Here is a 16,552-nt window from a genome sequence, read left to right as displayed (position 1 = left end):
GCATTAAATTTTGTATTTGGGAGACAAGGGATTGAACCACTGAGCTACATCTCAGCCTTTATTCTTTGAGACAGGGTTTCGCTTAATTGCCCAGTCTGACCTTTGTGATTCTACTCCATTAGTCTCCCAAATTGCTGGGATTATAGGTATGCACCACTATGCCTGGCTTGCATTCCAATTTTTGTTAGATTTTTCCTCCCAGCTGTCCTCCCTTGTCCCTTATCTTTTTATCTCTTGTTTCCAATTCCTTATTATTTACTGTAAGAATTTACCTGCCATATTTTCTTTCCAAAGTCTCTTATGAATCTTATTTTTTTTTTTTAATTTAGTATTTATTTTTTACTTTTTTCGGTGGACACAACATCTTTGTTTGTATGTGGTGCTGAGGATTGAACCCGGGCTGCATGAATGCCAGGCAAGCGTGCTACTGATTGAGCCACATCCCCAGCCCTCTTATGAATCTTAAATGTTTTGCAAAGGCCTTGATGTTTATCCTTTTTGGGAAGTTCCTTGGTCACATTGGATAAACTTTTGGCTTTTTTTTTTTTTTTTGGTGTTAGGAAATTGAGTCCAGGGACATTTTACCACTGAACCACATCCTAGCCCTTTTTATCTGTTATTTGAGACAAGGTCTTGCTGCTCCCAGGCTGGCCTTGAATTTGAAATCCTCCTGCCTCAGCCTCCCAAATTGTTGGGATTGCACAGTAACACCTGGCTTGGCCTTTGCCTTTGACCAAACTCCAAACGGTCTCTCTTACAGATAATATAGAGCAAGAGAAATTGCTTGAGCCTTTTTTTAATTTTGCAAATAAATGGTGAACATGATCATAAATTACTAAAAGTAAAACTCAAGTTCTGCCTTTTGTGCCTCTTCTGACAGAAGTGATCTAGTCCTGTGGTCCAAGGATGCCTCTCAGTGTCTGTTTTTGCCTCTAGGAATTTGATCATCACTGCCCCTGGGTGAACAACTGTATTGGTCGCCGGAACTACCGTTATTTCTTCCTCTTCCTCCTTTCCCTGACAGCACACATAATGGGGGTGTTTGGCTTTGGCCTCCTTTATGTCCTTTACCACATAAAGGAACTCTCAGGGGTCCACACGGCTGTCACGTATCCTTCAAGAACTTTGGGTTGTGGAACTCTGGCATAGGGAGGAATGAGAAAAGTAGAATCCTGTGGTAGTGACAGTCAAAGGGAAAATAACTACAGTCGGGTGGTTAAGGAAGGCAAGATCACATTGCTGTTTTCCTTGACTGTTTGGCAACAGAATGGCAGTGATGTGTGTGGCTGGCTTATTCTTCATCCCGGTCGCTGGACTCACAGGATTTCATGTGGTGCTGGTGGCTAGGGGACGCACAACCAATGAACAGGTATAGGGAAAAGTGACAGAAAATCCCTAAAGAGCAGGGCATGTCTTAAGCCCTCTGATGAGAGTATAGCATAATATTTCTACAAGTTGAGGCTTAATGGTTACATTTTATTATAATTTCAGAGATTAGTGGTAGGAGGTAAGGTAGGGCTGTTTTCTTAATGAGCATGAGAACAGAGGCCATTTCTTAGTTCACATTTGTGTACTACACAATTTAGGCTCTGAGTTTATAAAAAACAATAAAAGAGTTGGGCCAGCCCTTGAGTAGTGTATAGTGCTGCTTAATGGAAAAAAAAATTGGGCATATAAAAGTAGCTAATTATAAGTGCTTACTCTTAGATAGTCTGTTCTCTATATCTGTGGGTTCTGTATCTGTGAATTCAACTAACCCCAGATGGAATATAATTGGGGGAAAAAATGTCTGCGCACTAAATATAGACTTTTTTTGACATTATTCCCTAAATAATGCAATAACTATTGACACAATATTTACAGTGTATTAGAAAAGTAATCAAGAGATGATTTAGAACATATGAGATATGCAGGGATTATGTGCAGATACTGTGCCATTTTATTAAAGTACTTGAGCATCGGTGAATTATTTTATTGTTCAGTATTCAGAAAGCTACTTACCCCATTTTACATACGTAAACTGATAGGCAGCTATCATGACATAGACCTAGGATTTGAACCATCAAAAGTGTAAGCTTCTTGATGGTAGATTTGTGTTTTAGTCATTTTTGTATATCCCAGATAATGGGTGCCTAATAATTTTCTGTCAGTTTGTTTTGGCCTTTGGGATCAAGGTTCTATAATTGACTGATTGGGTCCTTTTTTCCTCTGTCTAGGTTACGGGTAAATTCCGGGGAGGTGTGAACCCCTTCACCAATGGCTGTTGTAACAATGTCAGCCGTGTACTCTGCAGTTCTCCAGCACCCAGGTATTCCTAACCGTTTTGACTAAAGTTAACTCTCAGACTTTTGTCTCCTTTGGGCTTAATCTGGTATGGGGAAAGTCTGGTGGGAGATGGCCTTTTAAGAAGGGTTTTCTGTGTTAAAAAGGGACATCACTGCAAGAGACAGACATACCCATTCTTACATGGACTCTGAGTTCAGTTGATATGCTTGAGGTAAATTCCTTTGAGGCTTCAGGATGAATAAGATTTTGACCAGAGTACCACGAGCTGGGTCCCTGCTCATAAAGTCCTAGTCTTTTAAGTCTTGCTGTGTTATGGAATTTAATAAATGGATTTAGGGCTAACTTTTCTCTGACCTGCTAGGAACTTTTTTTTTTGTTGGGGCGGTGGGTTCTGGGGGGATTGGACCTAGAGCCATGTAGTCTATTCACTGAACTACATCCCAGTCCAGGAATGTTTCTTGTAAATACATCACACACAATAGGCAATCAGTAGATTTTTTTTTAAGTTGGACATAATACATTTATTTATTTTTATGTGGTGCTGAGGATTAAACCCAGTACCTCGCATGTGCTAGGCGAGCACTCTACCACTGAGCCACAACCCCAGCCCCCAGTAGATATTTTTAAATGAGTAAATGAAAGCCTTCTCTCTTTTTACACTTAGGTATTTGGGGAGACCAAAGAAAGAAAAGACCATTGTTATCAGACCTCCTTTTCTTCGGCCGGAAGTGTCAGATGGGCAGATAACTGTGAAGATCATGGACAATGGCATCCAGGGAGAGCTGAGGAGAACTAAGGTGAGGAGTTTTTGGAAGTAAAACTAGGTAACTTGGGGAAATCTCTCTCATGGCAAAGAGATGGGAACTTGCTTTTGGTTTACATCTTCCTTTTAGAATCACTTACTGATTTGTGTTAAAATCACTTAGATACAAATCTTTTCTTCATTGGACTTTGTGACAATAGAAATTGAACTTGTTCATTTCCCTGTCTTCATAGGATTTCACAGCTTGCAGATGGTAGAAGCTCAGCAAGCAATTGTTGGTTGAAATGAACAAATACATGACAGAATTAAGTTCTTGTTGAACACTTTGTCCAAAACTGTCCCCAAACTGACTCTTATGCTTTGTCTTTCATTCCCATAGAAACATATAATTGACTTTCCAGTACCTCTTATGCAAATTTAATACTTTGAGTTAACCAAATGACCAGTTCTTCAAATCTGATTTTACCTACCATAATTTTCTAGTCTAAGGGTAGCCTGGAGATAACAGAGAGTCAGTCTGCAGATGCAGAACCTCCACCTCCTCCTAAGCCGGACCTGAGCCGTTACACAGGGCTGCGAACACACCTCAGCCTAGCTACTAATGAGGGTAAGTGCTGCCTTGATCTATGAGATCCTAGAACTAGAAGACTAGTATGAGGTTACTTCTGTAAGACACAAAGAAAACAAGTAAAGGCTGGGAGATTCTACTTGTGTTGTGACTAAGAACACCCAACAGGCAATAGTAATAGTGCAGCTTTCTTTGAATAGCTGGAAGAGGAAGGATGCCATTTAGCAAATTGGCAGTGAACTGGATTTTTGTGGGGGAAATGTCAACTTCTAGACAGATCATTGTGTTTCCTAGGACCTGTTTGGTATATTCACCCACCTTGAGTTCTAGACTTTTTTTTTTTCCCCCCAGTACTGGGTTGAACCTAGTGGGTATTATACACTGAACTATATTCCTAGTCCTTCTTAAAAATTTTGAGACAGGATCTAGCTTTGGTTGGCCTTGACTTTGAAATTCTCCTGCCTCAGCCTCCCTCAGTAGGATTGTACAGGTGTGTACCTCCATACCCAACAAGTCTGTGTGTGTGTGTGTGTGTGTGTGTGTATGTGTGTTACTAGGGTTGAACCTAGGGGTGCTTTACCACTGTGCTATGCTCCCAACCCATTTTTAAATTATTTATTTATTTATTTTGTACCTGGGATTGAACTCAGGGGCACTCGACCACTGAGCCCATCCCCCAGCCCTATTTTGTATTTTTTATTTAGAGACAGGGTCTCACTGAGTTGCTTAGCACCTCATCATTGCTGAGGCTGCCTTTGAACACAAGATCCTCCTGTCTCAGCCTCCCTAAATTTTTTATTTTGAGACAAGGTCTTGCTAAGTTGCTTAGGGCATAAGTTGCTGAGGCTACCCTTGAACTTGCAATCCAGGTATTATGGCTCATCCTGAGTAGCATGAGCCATAATACCTGGCTCCAGCGAGTACTTACTCTTGATTTCAGCAAAATTATGTTCCTTAGACTTTTTCTTTTGCTGGGTATATCTGTCTGTTCTTATTTTCTCCTTCCTCCATATTTTAAGGAACCCTAGGAATATTAAGAGAATAGCTTATAAGTGTTTTTCCTGGGCTTTTCTACCTGCAGATAGCAGCCTCTTGGGCAAAGATAGCCCCCCAACACCTACCATGTACAAGTATCGGCCAGGTTACAGTAGCAGCAGCACATCAGCCGCCATGCCTCATTCCTCCAGCGCCAAGGTACTGTGTACTCTAGAAGTGGGGTACTCTAGAAGTGGGGTTGTAATATACACCAACTCTTTGAGGGAAAAAACAAGCTGGTGAGAAGGAAAAGGCAGATGGGAAGAGAAGAAATGGAAGATATTTTATGAATTGTTGGCCTCCTTGATAGTGTGTCCTTTATCAAAGAAGGAGCTACGTGTTATCATATAGCATCGATTATAGTGGTCAGATCTGATTCCAAAACCTAATTCTGCCATCATAAGCAAGTTACTTACTTATACCTTCTCCAAGCCTCATTTTTTGCGTCTTAAAATGGGAGATTATTTATTCCAGTTCATATATCTGAGTTAAGGAGTTAAACCAAATAATGCATGTAGAAGTTCTAAGCATACTACTGGCATATAATTCCATTCTTGACTCTTTTGGCTCTGGGATCTAGTGTTAGTCACAGAGGAGCACTAAGTTTGTTTTACTTTCTTCCTTAGTTAAGTCGTGGGGACAGCTTAAAGGAGCCAAACTCAATTGCAGAAAGCAGTCGCCATCCCAGCTATCGTTCAGAGCCCAGCTTGGAACCAGAGAGTTTCCGTTCTCCCACCTTTGGCAAAAGCTTTCACTTCGATCCCCTATCCAGTGGTTCGCGCTCCTCCAGCCTCAAGTCAGCCCAGGGCACAGGTTTTGAGCTGGGCCAGTTGCAGTCCATTCGTTCAGAAGGCACCACCTCCACCTCCTACAAGAGCCTGGCCAACCAGACACGCAATGGAAGCCTATCTTATGACAGCCTACTCACTCCTTCAGACAGTCCTGATTTCGAGTCAGTGCAGGCAGGGCCTGAGCCAGACCCGCCTTTAGGCTACACCTCTCCCTTCCTGTCAGCCCGGCTGGCCCAGCAACGGGAAGCCGAGAGGCACCCACGTTTGGTGCCAACCGGCCCAACACACCGAGAGCCCTCACCAGTCCGTTATGACAATCTGTCACGCCATATTGTGGCCTCCCTCCAGGAACGAGAGAAGCTGCTGCGCCAGTCACCCCCACTACCAGGCCATGAGGAAGAACCAGGCCTGGGGGACTCAGGCATTCAGTCAACACCAGGCTCAGGCCATGCTCCTCGTACTAGTTCATCCTCAGATGATTCAAAGAGATCACCTTTAGGCAAGACTCCACTGGCACGCCCAGCAGTCCCCCGTTTTGGCAAACCAGATGGGCTAAGGGGCCGGGGGTTAGGATCCCCTGAACCAGGCCCAACTGCCCCATATCTGGGCCGATCCATGTCTTACAGCAGCCAAAAAGCCCCACCTGGTGTCTCTGAGACAGAGGAAGTGGCCTTGCAGCCATTACTGACACCCAAGTAAGTATTTATACCACCCTGAACCTCAGCCAACTTAAAATTAGCATAGCACCATGCATAAGGTATCAGGGCTTTGCCGGTGCATTCTAATATGTGTACCCAAGGGCATCCCTGATAGCTCCTCATTTTTATTCATTCCAGCTGCCTTTGGGTAATTCCTCCCTAAGAAACTGAAGATTAATACTAATGTTGTTTTATAAATTCTGAGTGTCAGTATGTAAGATAGCTGCTATTAGAGTGAATAGGGGATATAGGGAAGCAGCCTATTTTAAACATGGCAATAAAATGAGAGATTATTTGAATAACAAAAATACATAGAGAAAAGTGCATTTGTTTTCCTCTTAACCAAATTTTAAACTGTTTACCTTACCTGTATTTTATGCCCCACTTCCTGACAACTGCTTTTTCTTTCCTTCCAGAGATGAAGTACAGCTCAAGACCGCCTACAGCAAATCCAATGGGCAGCCCAAGAACATAGGCTCATCCTCTTCTGGCCCAGGCCAGCCACCTCTCAGTAGCCCCACAAGGGGAGGAGTCAAGAAGGTGTCAGGGGTGGGTGGTACCACTTATGAGATTTCGGTGTGAGCCTTCGGCAACTCTCCTCCCCCCCGCCTCTGCGCCTACACCAAAGGGCCCCAGGTGGCCACCTTCCTTCCCTCAAGGGGCTCTCCTCCCCTGCATGGACATTTTTTAAACCACTGATTCCAAGGAGATGAGGTGTGTTTTATAAAATGCAGTGGGGTTGGGGAGTTGGAGAGTTGGGGCCCTGAGACTGGGGTAGCAATCCCCTTTTACCTTCTAAGACCTTCCCTTCCTTAATCCCTGGACCAGACTCAGTGGACAATTGTGCAATTGCTCGCCCTGGAGGGAACCAGATCATTTTTAAAACCAGAAATAATTTTTTTTATTATTGTTACGGATTCTATTTTTTTCCTCTTCTGCGTTACCAGGTGTGTGTGTACATATATATATATATATATATATATATATATTATAAATATCAAAGAAATTATATATCTATCCTGGGATGGGAAAATGAGGGAGGGATACACAAAGGAGGGGGGATTCTACTTTTCCCCTTTCCTCAGACCAGCAGGAAAAGAGACATCGAGGTCTTCCTTTTTTCCCATGGTTCCCTCTTGTCCCAGTTACCAACTAAGGAAATAGCACCCCCTGTTGGTGCTGATTAGGAAAGAAACCTGGGGAGAGGTGAGTCTGGGATCTTGGTCAGAACAGACTTGGAGAGAGCTAGCTTTCAATGTTCATTGGCATTTAATTTCCCCAGGAAAGGGGTCAGAGCTCCATGACACTGGTGGTGGTGATGGTGGTGATGGTGGAGGATCAGGAAGAGAACTTGACCTAGCTCAAAAAATAATACTGGATAATCCCCCTTCTTGGGGGAGAGGGATTAGAGTGGCTTCTTCAGTGAGCCCCTCATAACTTCCCCCTAGCTTACATGGTTAACGTGATTTAAAAATCAAAGAAAGGCCAGGAAAGAAAAAAAGCAATATTTTTCATCACATGCCAAAAATGGGATAGAGCAAAGGAGTGGCAGGCCTAGGCCCCTCCGAGTATCCCTCAGGGGTTACCCCTCAGCCCATCTAAGTATGGTGCTGGGTAGAGGGGATACCTGGGTTCTGACCTCTAAATAGGGAAGACCCCAACCTCTACACAGAGGACCTTTTATTTTTTATTCTGATTAGCCATTTTAAACCAACAAGGAATAAAAAGAAATCCTGATCTAACCAGCTCCCACTGACTTGTGTTTTGTCTGGTTAAAGTAGGGTGAATGATCTCTGGTGGAAAGTCATCACAAAGAAAACCTCATCTGCTTCTCTGGTCTCAGCCATCTTTAAGCTGGACATAAAGAAATTTATGTGTAACAGCAGCTCCTGTTTTTATTTGGGTGAAACTTTGCAACCACCAAAACTTCTTGTCATTTCAAAGCTTAGGGAACTCTTGTCACAGTTGTTGTTTGTCTCTGAAAATAAGGTTCCTTTTGGATACAGCCAAATGTAAGACAGTATGAATGCCTGTTAAAAGCAGGCTGACTGGATATGGGTGGCAGGTCAACCAATTAACACATATTGTCTTCTATTTGTCAAAAGCAAAGGATGGTGCCCTAATTTTAAATAATCATCTTCAGACACTAGATTTCAAGAAACAGGCCAGAACCCTATTTTCACTCTCTGTAGCATCAACTCTTTCCTGAAGGGAATTGAATGAGTGGTTTTCTACTCGGAGATCTGGTTCATAGCAACTGATTTCAACTGTTTTATCAGACATTACTTCAGGTCAGTGCTGCACACTGTTATCCTCCCAACTCTGGAGGCTGGAGGATCACAAGTTCAAGGCCAGCCACAGCAATTTAGTAAGACCCTGTCTCAAAAAGGGGGACTGGGTTGTGGCTCAGCAGTAGAGTGCTCGCCTAGCACGTGTGAGGCACTGGGTTCAAGCTTCAGCACCACATAAAAATAAATAAAATAAAGGTATTGTGACTAAATACAATAAAAAAATATTTTAAAAGGGGTGGAGCTGGGGATATGACTCAGTGGTAATGTGCTCCTGGGTTCAATCCCTAGTGCCCACCCCCATCCCCAAAAGAAAACCAAAACCAACCCCCCCTCCCTTTTTGAGGCACTAGGGATTGAACCAGGGCCTCTCGTATCTTATGCAAGTATTCTACCACTGAGGTACATCCCCAACCATTTTTACAGGGTCTCACTGAATTGCCCAGGCTGGCCTCAAAATTGTGATCCTCCTGCCTTCTAAGTAGCTGGGATTCCAGGCATGGTCACTGTGCCTGGCTATTTTACAACCTGATGGCTATTTTAGGCTGCCTTTATTGTTGCTATATTAGAAACTTGGAAGTATTTTCAAAGCAGCCAAATAATTCCAATTCCTAACTAAGGAAAGAAGCAGGTGAAATGATTTTTTAAAAAAGACTAGAAGTGGGCTGAGGTTGTAGATCAGAGGTAGAGCACTCCCCTTGTATGCGTGAGGCACTGGGTTCGATTCTCAGCAGTACATAAAAATAAAATATTGTGTCCACCTATAACTAAAAAGTAAATATAAAAAAAAAAAACAAAAAACAGAAGCATTTGCCTTTCCTCCCAGAGTTCATTTCAAAAAAATCATAGGCTTCTGACTAAAAACCAATCTTGCTGAAATACACTGGTGATTATGGATGCCTTTTTAGTTGGCTAATTTGTTTCAAAATAAAATAGACCTGGAGCACACTGTTGACCCCTAATTGGTTCAACTGTTCAGATGGAGCATGAAGATTTATCCAAGCACTTGGTTTATCCTGTTATGTGTTTGCTATGGAAAAGTATTAGCAAGCACTGCCTCACTTTTTTCCACTGGGGACCATGTTCCTTGTTTCATTTTCATTGTTTCTCTGCTAACGAGATCATGTAATGACAAGACTCAAGTCCCTTCTGATCTTAGCAATGCTTTTTAAACCCTCACTTTCACAGAAAGGCACTTACCTCTTAATAGGCAGCCACATTTCAGTCAGTTTGATAAATGCAAAAAAAAAAAAAATTTTTTTTTTTTTTTTTTTACGAAAAATCCTAACAAACCAAGTCCTGAAATCAGACAAATTGCACAAGAGAGAAAAGAAATAGCTTCCTGGGAGAGGAAGAGATGTCCATGAGAAAGCCAACAGGGCTGAGCCTTACATGCCCTTCTCTCTTCTAATGTATTACTCTTAATAAAGTACAGCAGGAGCTGGTCTCTGTCCACACTGCTGGATGCTCTCAAAGCAGCATCCCAAGAGCCTGGAAGATAGCTTTTGTTAGCAGATTCAGTACTGCAGGAAAAGCCAGAGTCCAGTGATTCTGTTAACGGAGGCTGCTGCTGCTGCTGGCCTGGGAGCTGCCCATACCTGGATGGTCTGGACTATGTCGGTTCTGAGGGAGACAAAGAAGAAGGGGTAAAAACATTTAGGAACTAGCTTGGCCTTGACCAGTGCTATGTAAGAAAAAAACGTCTTGCGTTTTAAATCTTAGGTCAACTTCAAGCAAAGGATAAAATCTTTAGGACAGGGTGAAATATAAGGAAACTCATTGGGCTGTAGCAACAGGCCTCCACCCTACCTTCTTTTTCTTCTTTTCTTTCTTCTTCCTTTTCCTATCAGGATCCTCTTCTTTTTTCTTTTTCTTCTTCTTGTGATCCGAATCAGAAGGTGTTTCTGTAAGGTGACATTAGATGCTTATCACCTCTAGAGCTCAAAATCCTCTACTGCTATGAACTCTGAAGGCTACAGCAAAACCTCAAGTCAGGGGCAAATGCTTTTTTCTAAATGGCCAGGAAGAACAAAGTGCTGCTAAAGACCCTCTCCCAAGTCAATGCTTGCCCAAGAGACCCCAGAATATCAGTCATCATCTTCAGGAGAATTAAGAGTCCACACTCTTGTAGGGAACTAACTGGTATTAACTGGAAGGCCAAACCAGATTGAGAAGGTCACATTTTCTTGCTTTTGAACAGAATTGCTTCTTACCTGGGGGGACAGGATCCTGGGTACGGCTCTGTTTGTGTTTGTGTTTATTCTTCTTCTTGGGAGGCTGAATGTGCATCAGACGACACTGCTCGGGCAACTGAAAGAACCAAAGGAAGGGCCAGATGACTAAGAGGAAATGCCCTGCTCCCATCATCTGTTCGCTTAGTAAATTATGAAGGAACAGACTTGAACAAAAAGCCACCTCCATGCCTCTTAGGTCTCATCATCATTTGCCTTTCTCCTCCCCAAGAGAGGACTCACCGGACCAGTATGGAGGCGGAAGCCAGAGAGCATGGTCCCTGTGATAGGATTAAAAGAGCCACCAAGAATAGGTGGCTTCTCAATGAGGGAACGGAGGCTGCTGTTATCATGGGAACCAGGCAGATCAATCATCCCTGGCAAGTCAGGCAGGAAATTACTTAGCTTCTCCTTCACCTTCTTTCCACAGAATTTATTATAGTCATGTTCCAAGTTGTAATGTGTGATCAGATTGGTGCTGCCTGTCAGCTCTGTACTACCTAGACGACAACAGAATAATAAAAGATTAGTAATAAAAACAGATTTTTTTTGTCATTGACCTAGAGGGAAATCGAAGGATTATATTTTAACCTAGATAAGGAATCCTAAATGAGAATTACAAAAATTTAAACTGATTTATAAAGCCAGAAACAAAGCAAAAGTAAATTACAGGTTGACCACCCTGAGTCCAAAAACCTGAAATCTGAAATGGCTGGGAAATTGGAAACTTTTTGAACTCTATCATAAGACTTTTTGTTTCAGATTTTGAAGCATTTCAATTTCAGATTTTTGGGTTACAGAGCTCAACTGATAAAATCTAGACATTCCAAAATCTGAAAACCTATGAAATCTGAGACACTTCTGGTCCCAAGCATTCTGAATAAGGGGCAGTCAATCTATAATATATAATAAGCACTAAAGACATAGTTGGGCATAGTGGTGTATGCTTGTAATCCTGGCTACTTGGGAAGTGGAGACAAAAGTATCAAGTTTGAGGATAGCCTCAGTAACTTAGACTTGTCTCAAAAAATAAGAAGGAATGGGGATATATTTCAGTGGTAGTGTGCAGAATTTAATCACCAGTACCTGCCCCTCCCCAACACACACAAATAATAATAGTACAGAATGGTAGGAGTAGAAGTGAAAAAAGGGTAAAAATCTAAGCAGGGCATATTGCTCTAGCCCAATGAAGGAGACACTCCTTGAACTAATCTGAACAATAATTCACATGACACTTATGTTTTTATAAGTGCTTTTCATAAAATTTACCAGTGAGACCCAGGTGCAGTGGTGCAGGCCTGTAACCCTAGCAGCTTGGGAGGCTGAGGCAAGAGGACCACGAGTTCAAAGCCAGCCTCAGCAACTTAGTGAGGCCCTAAGCAACTCACTAAATTATACACCCAGTCCTTTATTTTTATTTTGGGACAGGCCTTGCTAAGTTGCTGAGGGCCTCACTAATGCTGAGGCTGACCTCAAACTTGTGAGCCGTCTACCTCTGCCTCCTGAACCACTGCCACCACATCCAGTTTTTTTTTTTAATAGCAAAAAATATGAATCGCCTTCACATTAAAAAAAAAAAAAAGATTTTGTGGCTGGGGTTGTGGCTCAGTGGTAGAGTGCTCACCTAGCATGTTTGAGGCGCTGGGTTCAATCCTCAGCACCACATAAACAAACAAATAAATGAAATAAAGGTGTTGTGTTCAACTACAACTAAAAGAAAAAAAGAAAATTAAAAAAAATATTTTTCCCCCTAGTTATGAGTACCTAACATTTCTACTCTTTTGTTTTGTTTTGTTTTCTTTTTTAACCTAGATAAGGAATCCTAAATGAGAATTACAAAAATTTAAACTGGTTTATAAAGCAAGAAACAAAAGTAAATTACAGGTTAAATTAAAGATTCAATTAAAGATTGAATCCAGGGGTGCTTTACCACTGAGCTGCACCTCCACTCCTTTTTATTTGAGACAGGGTCTCACTAAATTGCTGAGGCGGGCCTCAAACTTGTGATTCTGCTTCAGCTCCTGTGTTGCTGGGATTACAAGCATACATCACTGTGCACATCTCTACTTGTAAAGATGTTACTGTTACCAGTATCTTTATTCTTCCTCATGCCAAGTATTAATATTTCACTTAGAAGACAGAATTTTTTTTTTTTTTTTTTCGGTTCTGGGATTGAATCCACTGGTATTAACCACTGGGCCACATCCCTAGCCTGTTTCTGTATTTTAGAGACAGGGTTTCGCTGAGTTGCTAAGTGCCTTGCTAAGTTACTGAAGGTGGCTTCTAACTTGTGATCCTCCTGCCTCAGCCTTCTGAGCCACAGGGATTACAGGTGTGTGCCACCGCGCCTGGCTGACAGTAATGTTTGGTTACAAGTGGACAACTAGAATCCTAATTCTGACTGTCTTCCATACCACAGTCCCTCAAATGAAAACATTGAAAAGTTTAAAAATACATGGAAGGCATTATCAATATAAATACTATATTGCTGATTTTTTTCAAAGAATATAAACTTACTAGAACTTGATGAAGACTGAGTAGCAAGGGCAGAAACATCTAACCTATAACTTCATCTGTAATTATGATGGTCACATGGATACAAATGACAAGTGGCTTGTTTATAATCATTCACTTGGGGGAAACTCAGGTTCTGACTGACTATGAGCCCCCTGAAGACAGAAAGTGTCTTGTTTATTCATGCATTGCTAATGCCCAGCATGGTGCACACGTTAACTACTCAATAAATATTAAATGAACAAGGTGCTTTTACTCTATGTGTTTGGGTCTTACTCCATACTTTTCCTTCTTGTTATTGCCAAAAATCTCAGAAGAATGGTCTAATTATAATGGCAAGAGACTTAGTGTCATGGTAAACGTCCTCTAACTCTGGGCACTACCTCCTGCCATTACTGTCTCCTGATTTTTTGCCCTGACAGCTCTCCTCCTTCCAGATGGTTTTACTTAAGGCTCAAGGTGAGAAGGCACTCACTTTTTCTAAACTTATTTAATAAGAGTTCAACTTTCTGTTTTTACTATTAGTTCTAAGAAGATAATTTATAAATTTTTATCCCCGGCCCTGACTCACTCAAAAACAAAATCTTGCTCTTCCATCACTTTTTTAGTCAACTCTATGCAGGTTTGATGTTTTTTTCCTTAAAGTTCCAAATATTGCCCACATCACCCATGGCTTCTCTATTTTATGGGTCACTTCTCTTTCACTCATGGGTTCCATCCCCAGTACAAAAAGAAAGGGTAGGGGGGACAAGAGAATAAAGAAACTGGTAGACACCAATTACCAATCAAAGAATAGTCAACTTTTTTTTTTTTGTACCAGGGATTGAACTTGGGGGCACTCGACTACTAAGTCACATCCCCAGCCCTATTTTGTATTTTTATTTAGAGACAGGGTCTCACTGAGTTGCTTAGCACCCCACCATTGCTGAGGCTGGCTTTGAACTCATGATCCTCATGTCTCAGCCTCCAAGCTGCTGGGATTAAAGGCATGTGCCACTGCATCGGGCTGATAGTCAAACTTCTTTTTTTTTTTTTTAGTCAAACTTCTTTACACTTCAGTTTTTTAAACTAGAAATGCAGATAAATAATGCATACTTCAAAGGGCAATTCTAAGTATTAAACAGCATTACATATGGGTGTCTCCCAAGTCATGATATGGCAATAAGACTTGGAATGAACTGAAAGGCATCCTGGAGACTTAACATGTCCAAAATAACTTGTGATTTCTACCATCTAAAACTTATTCTTTCTTCATATTCCAGTCTCAGACTACCATCCACCCCATTCCTCAAGTCAAAATCTTAAATTATCAATTCCTCCCTTTGCTTCACTTCTATACGCGATTCTTCATTCTTTTCAGCTCTACCTCTAACATGTATCCATTCACTTTTCCTGAACTACTGAACGGTAGCTTCTGACTGATTAACCCAGTTTTTGTTGTTCATGGAGCTGTTTGGGTAATTAAAAATAAATGATCAGGCTGGGGATGTGGCTCAGGGGGTAGCGCGCTCGCCTGGCATGCGTGCGGCCCGGGTTCGATCCTCAGCACCACATACAAAGATGTTGTATCCGCTGAAAACTAAAAAGATAAACATTAAAGAAATTCTCTTTAAAAAAAATAAAAAATAAAATAAAATAAATGATCATGTCACCCCATGTTGGCTTCTCTTATAACTTAAAATCTAAATGCATTCTAAAGGCCTCTGCCCAGCTTTCCCTCTTCACCCTTTACTGCTCCTGCCCTTGTTCACTTCACTGGCGTCCAGTGGGTCTTCTGTCCCTCAGAGATTCCAAGCATTTTCTTACATGAGGACTAGCTTACCTAATTTTGTGTATACCTAGAAGTATCTCTCCTTCCGTCCATAGTAGCAGGATCTTTGTCTATGCTCAATTTTAGCTCAAACGCTATCTACTCAGAGAGAATGCTATGGTCATTTCAGCTAAAATAGTTCTGCCCTCAATTATTTATGTCTGTTCCTCATACTATTAATTACTATCTTGTTATGCCAGGCGAGCGCGCTACCGCTTGAGCCACATCCCCAGCCCGATCATTTATTTTTAATTACCCAAACAGCTCCATGAACAACAAAAATTGGGTTAATCAGTCAGAAGCTACCGTTCACTAGTTCAGGAAAAGTGAATGGATACAGGATACATGTTTATATTTCACCTCTTTTGCTGACATGTAATCTTCAAAAAGGCAAGGATCTTATCAATCTTGTTCACACTGTATCTCCAGTGTTTAGAATAGTGCTTGATAAATAGTGCTTAACAAAATAATTTTTGTATTCTTGTGGTACTGTCACTTGAATCTAGAACCTTATGGATGCTAGGCAAGTGCTCTCTCACTTAGCCATATCCCCAGTCCCCCAAATAAGTTTTTTTTAAAAAATATTTATTTTTTAGGTGTAGATGGACACAACATAATGTCTTTATTTTTATGTGGTGCTGGGGATCGAACCCGGGTCTCGCCCATGCTAGGCGAGTGCTCTACCACTGAGCCACAATCCCAGCCCCCCAAATAAGTTTTTGAAATGGAAGAATTTGGTTCAGTTCTAATACCCTCTTTTAGTAGATGGATTGTTGAACTTCTGGGAAGGCAGGCAACTTGCTTCAAACAAAATTTGTGTCCCACATAAACTAAAACCTTAGGTCCCCAGAGAAGTTAAATCTGGCTTCTAAAGTTCCAACTTTTTTTTTCCTAGACCGCCACAAGTCAGTGACAGAGCCTGGCTTTAGCACGAAAAATAATGCAGAGATACATGGCCACTCGCCCCCAATCAATCCCATAAATTCAAGCCATTCCTTTGTGAATCCTAACAGCCTTTCCGACTTTGAGCTGCACATCCGGGCCACGCGTTGCCTAGGTTACTTCGCACTGCAGAGAAACATAGCCACGCCCATTACCTCCTATGTATGATCTGATTGGCTGACTTCGGCCAGGCCTAGTACTCACCTGGCAGTTCCCTCATTAGGTAAAAGGGGCCACAACCAGCCGCTGACTTGTCTGCACCCGAAGGGGCAGTGGCCGCGGATGAAGGCGGGACCGTGCCGGGTCCCCCGCCCGGAGGAGGTGGAGGTGGAGGTGGAGGTTTTCCTGGTCCGAAGCCGAGTGCAGTTGGAGGCGGTGGTGGGTCAGCTTGAGCTCCGAATAGCGCCGTGAAATTCTCCATCGTCCCCACGGCCGCGGCGCTGCCTTGGTGTCTGTGGCGTTAGTGATATTCATTGGACAATCCTTTCACCGGGTACCGCCCTCTTCCTTTAGGAGCCTCCTATCATTGGATATTGCAAACCACGCCCACCTCATTCCGGCAACTACTTCCGTCGCTCTACGAAAACGTTCAGGAAGTGCTGTCTAACTTTCTTAAATTCTTCTCT

The 16,552-nt window shown here is 42.1% G+C and overlaps 2 protein-coding genes across 4 annotated transcripts in view; one reads left to right on the top strand and one right to left on the bottom strand.

Moving 5' to 3' along the window:
• Zdhhc5 (zinc finger DHHC-type palmitoyltransferase 5) overlaps positions 1-7,883 on the top strand; it is a 26,178-nt gene extending 18,295 nt beyond the window's left edge. For all 3 annotated transcript variants that reach the window (XM_046445718.2, XM_046445717.2, XM_046445719.2), the window contains 8 exons: positions 937-1,109; positions 1,267-1,369; positions 2,217-2,308; positions 2,951-3,083; positions 3,533-3,656; positions 4,699-4,811; positions 5,279-6,138; positions 6,558-7,883. In XM_046445718.2, coding sequence (XP_046301674.1) covers positions 937-1,109; positions 1,267-1,369; positions 2,217-2,308; positions 2,951-3,083; positions 3,533-3,656; positions 4,699-4,811; positions 5,279-6,138; positions 6,558-6,723 — 1,764 coding nt within the window. In that variant the 3' untranslated portion in view covers positions 6,724-7,883. The remainder of the gene's footprint in view (positions 1-936; positions 1,110-1,266; positions 1,370-2,216; positions 2,309-2,950; positions 3,084-3,532; positions 3,657-4,698; positions 4,812-5,278; positions 6,139-6,557) is intronic.
• On the bottom strand, positions 7,807-16,403 carry Med19 (mediator complex subunit 19). The gene is made up of 5 exons (XM_046445713.2): positions 16,131-16,403; positions 10,904-11,160; positions 10,643-10,739; positions 10,239-10,333; positions 7,807-10,052 (listed from the first exon to the last, which is right to left on the bottom strand). Exons 1-5 carry the CDS (start codon positions 16,345-16,347, stop codon positions 9,984-9,986), a joined length of 735 nt encoding a protein of 244 aa, XP_046301669.1. The 5' UTR covers positions 16,348-16,403; the 3' UTR covers positions 7,807-9,983.
• Positions 16,404-16,552: the final 149 nt, after the last annotated feature.

Source organism: Marmota monax, unplaced genomic scaffold (genome assembly GCF_021218885.2).
Source record: "Marmota monax isolate L192 unplaced genomic scaffold, Marmota_monax_Labrador192_F-V1.1 WCK01_AAM20220418_F8-fsc00038, whole genome shotgun sequence".
Classification (NCBI taxonomy): domain Eukaryota; kingdom Metazoa; phylum Chordata; class Mammalia; order Rodentia; family Sciuridae; genus Marmota; species Marmota monax.
This window is presented reverse-complemented; position numbering and strand designations above follow the sequence as displayed.

Excerpts from the sequence above, each read along its gene's own strand:
- Med19 (XM_046445713.2), bottom strand. The coding sequence starts at position 16,347 with ATGGAGAATTTCACGGCGCTATTCGGAGCTCAAGCTGACCCACCACCG. Across the intron at positions 10,334-10,642 it reads CCAGGATCCTGTCCCCCCAG|AAACACCTTCTGATTCGGAT; the intron begins GTAAGAAGCAAT and ends GTCACCTTACAG. Across the intron at positions 10,053-10,238 it reads AAGAAAAGAAGAAAAAGAAG|AACCGACATAGTCCAGACCA; the intron begins GTAGGGTGGAGG and ends TGTCTCCCTCAG.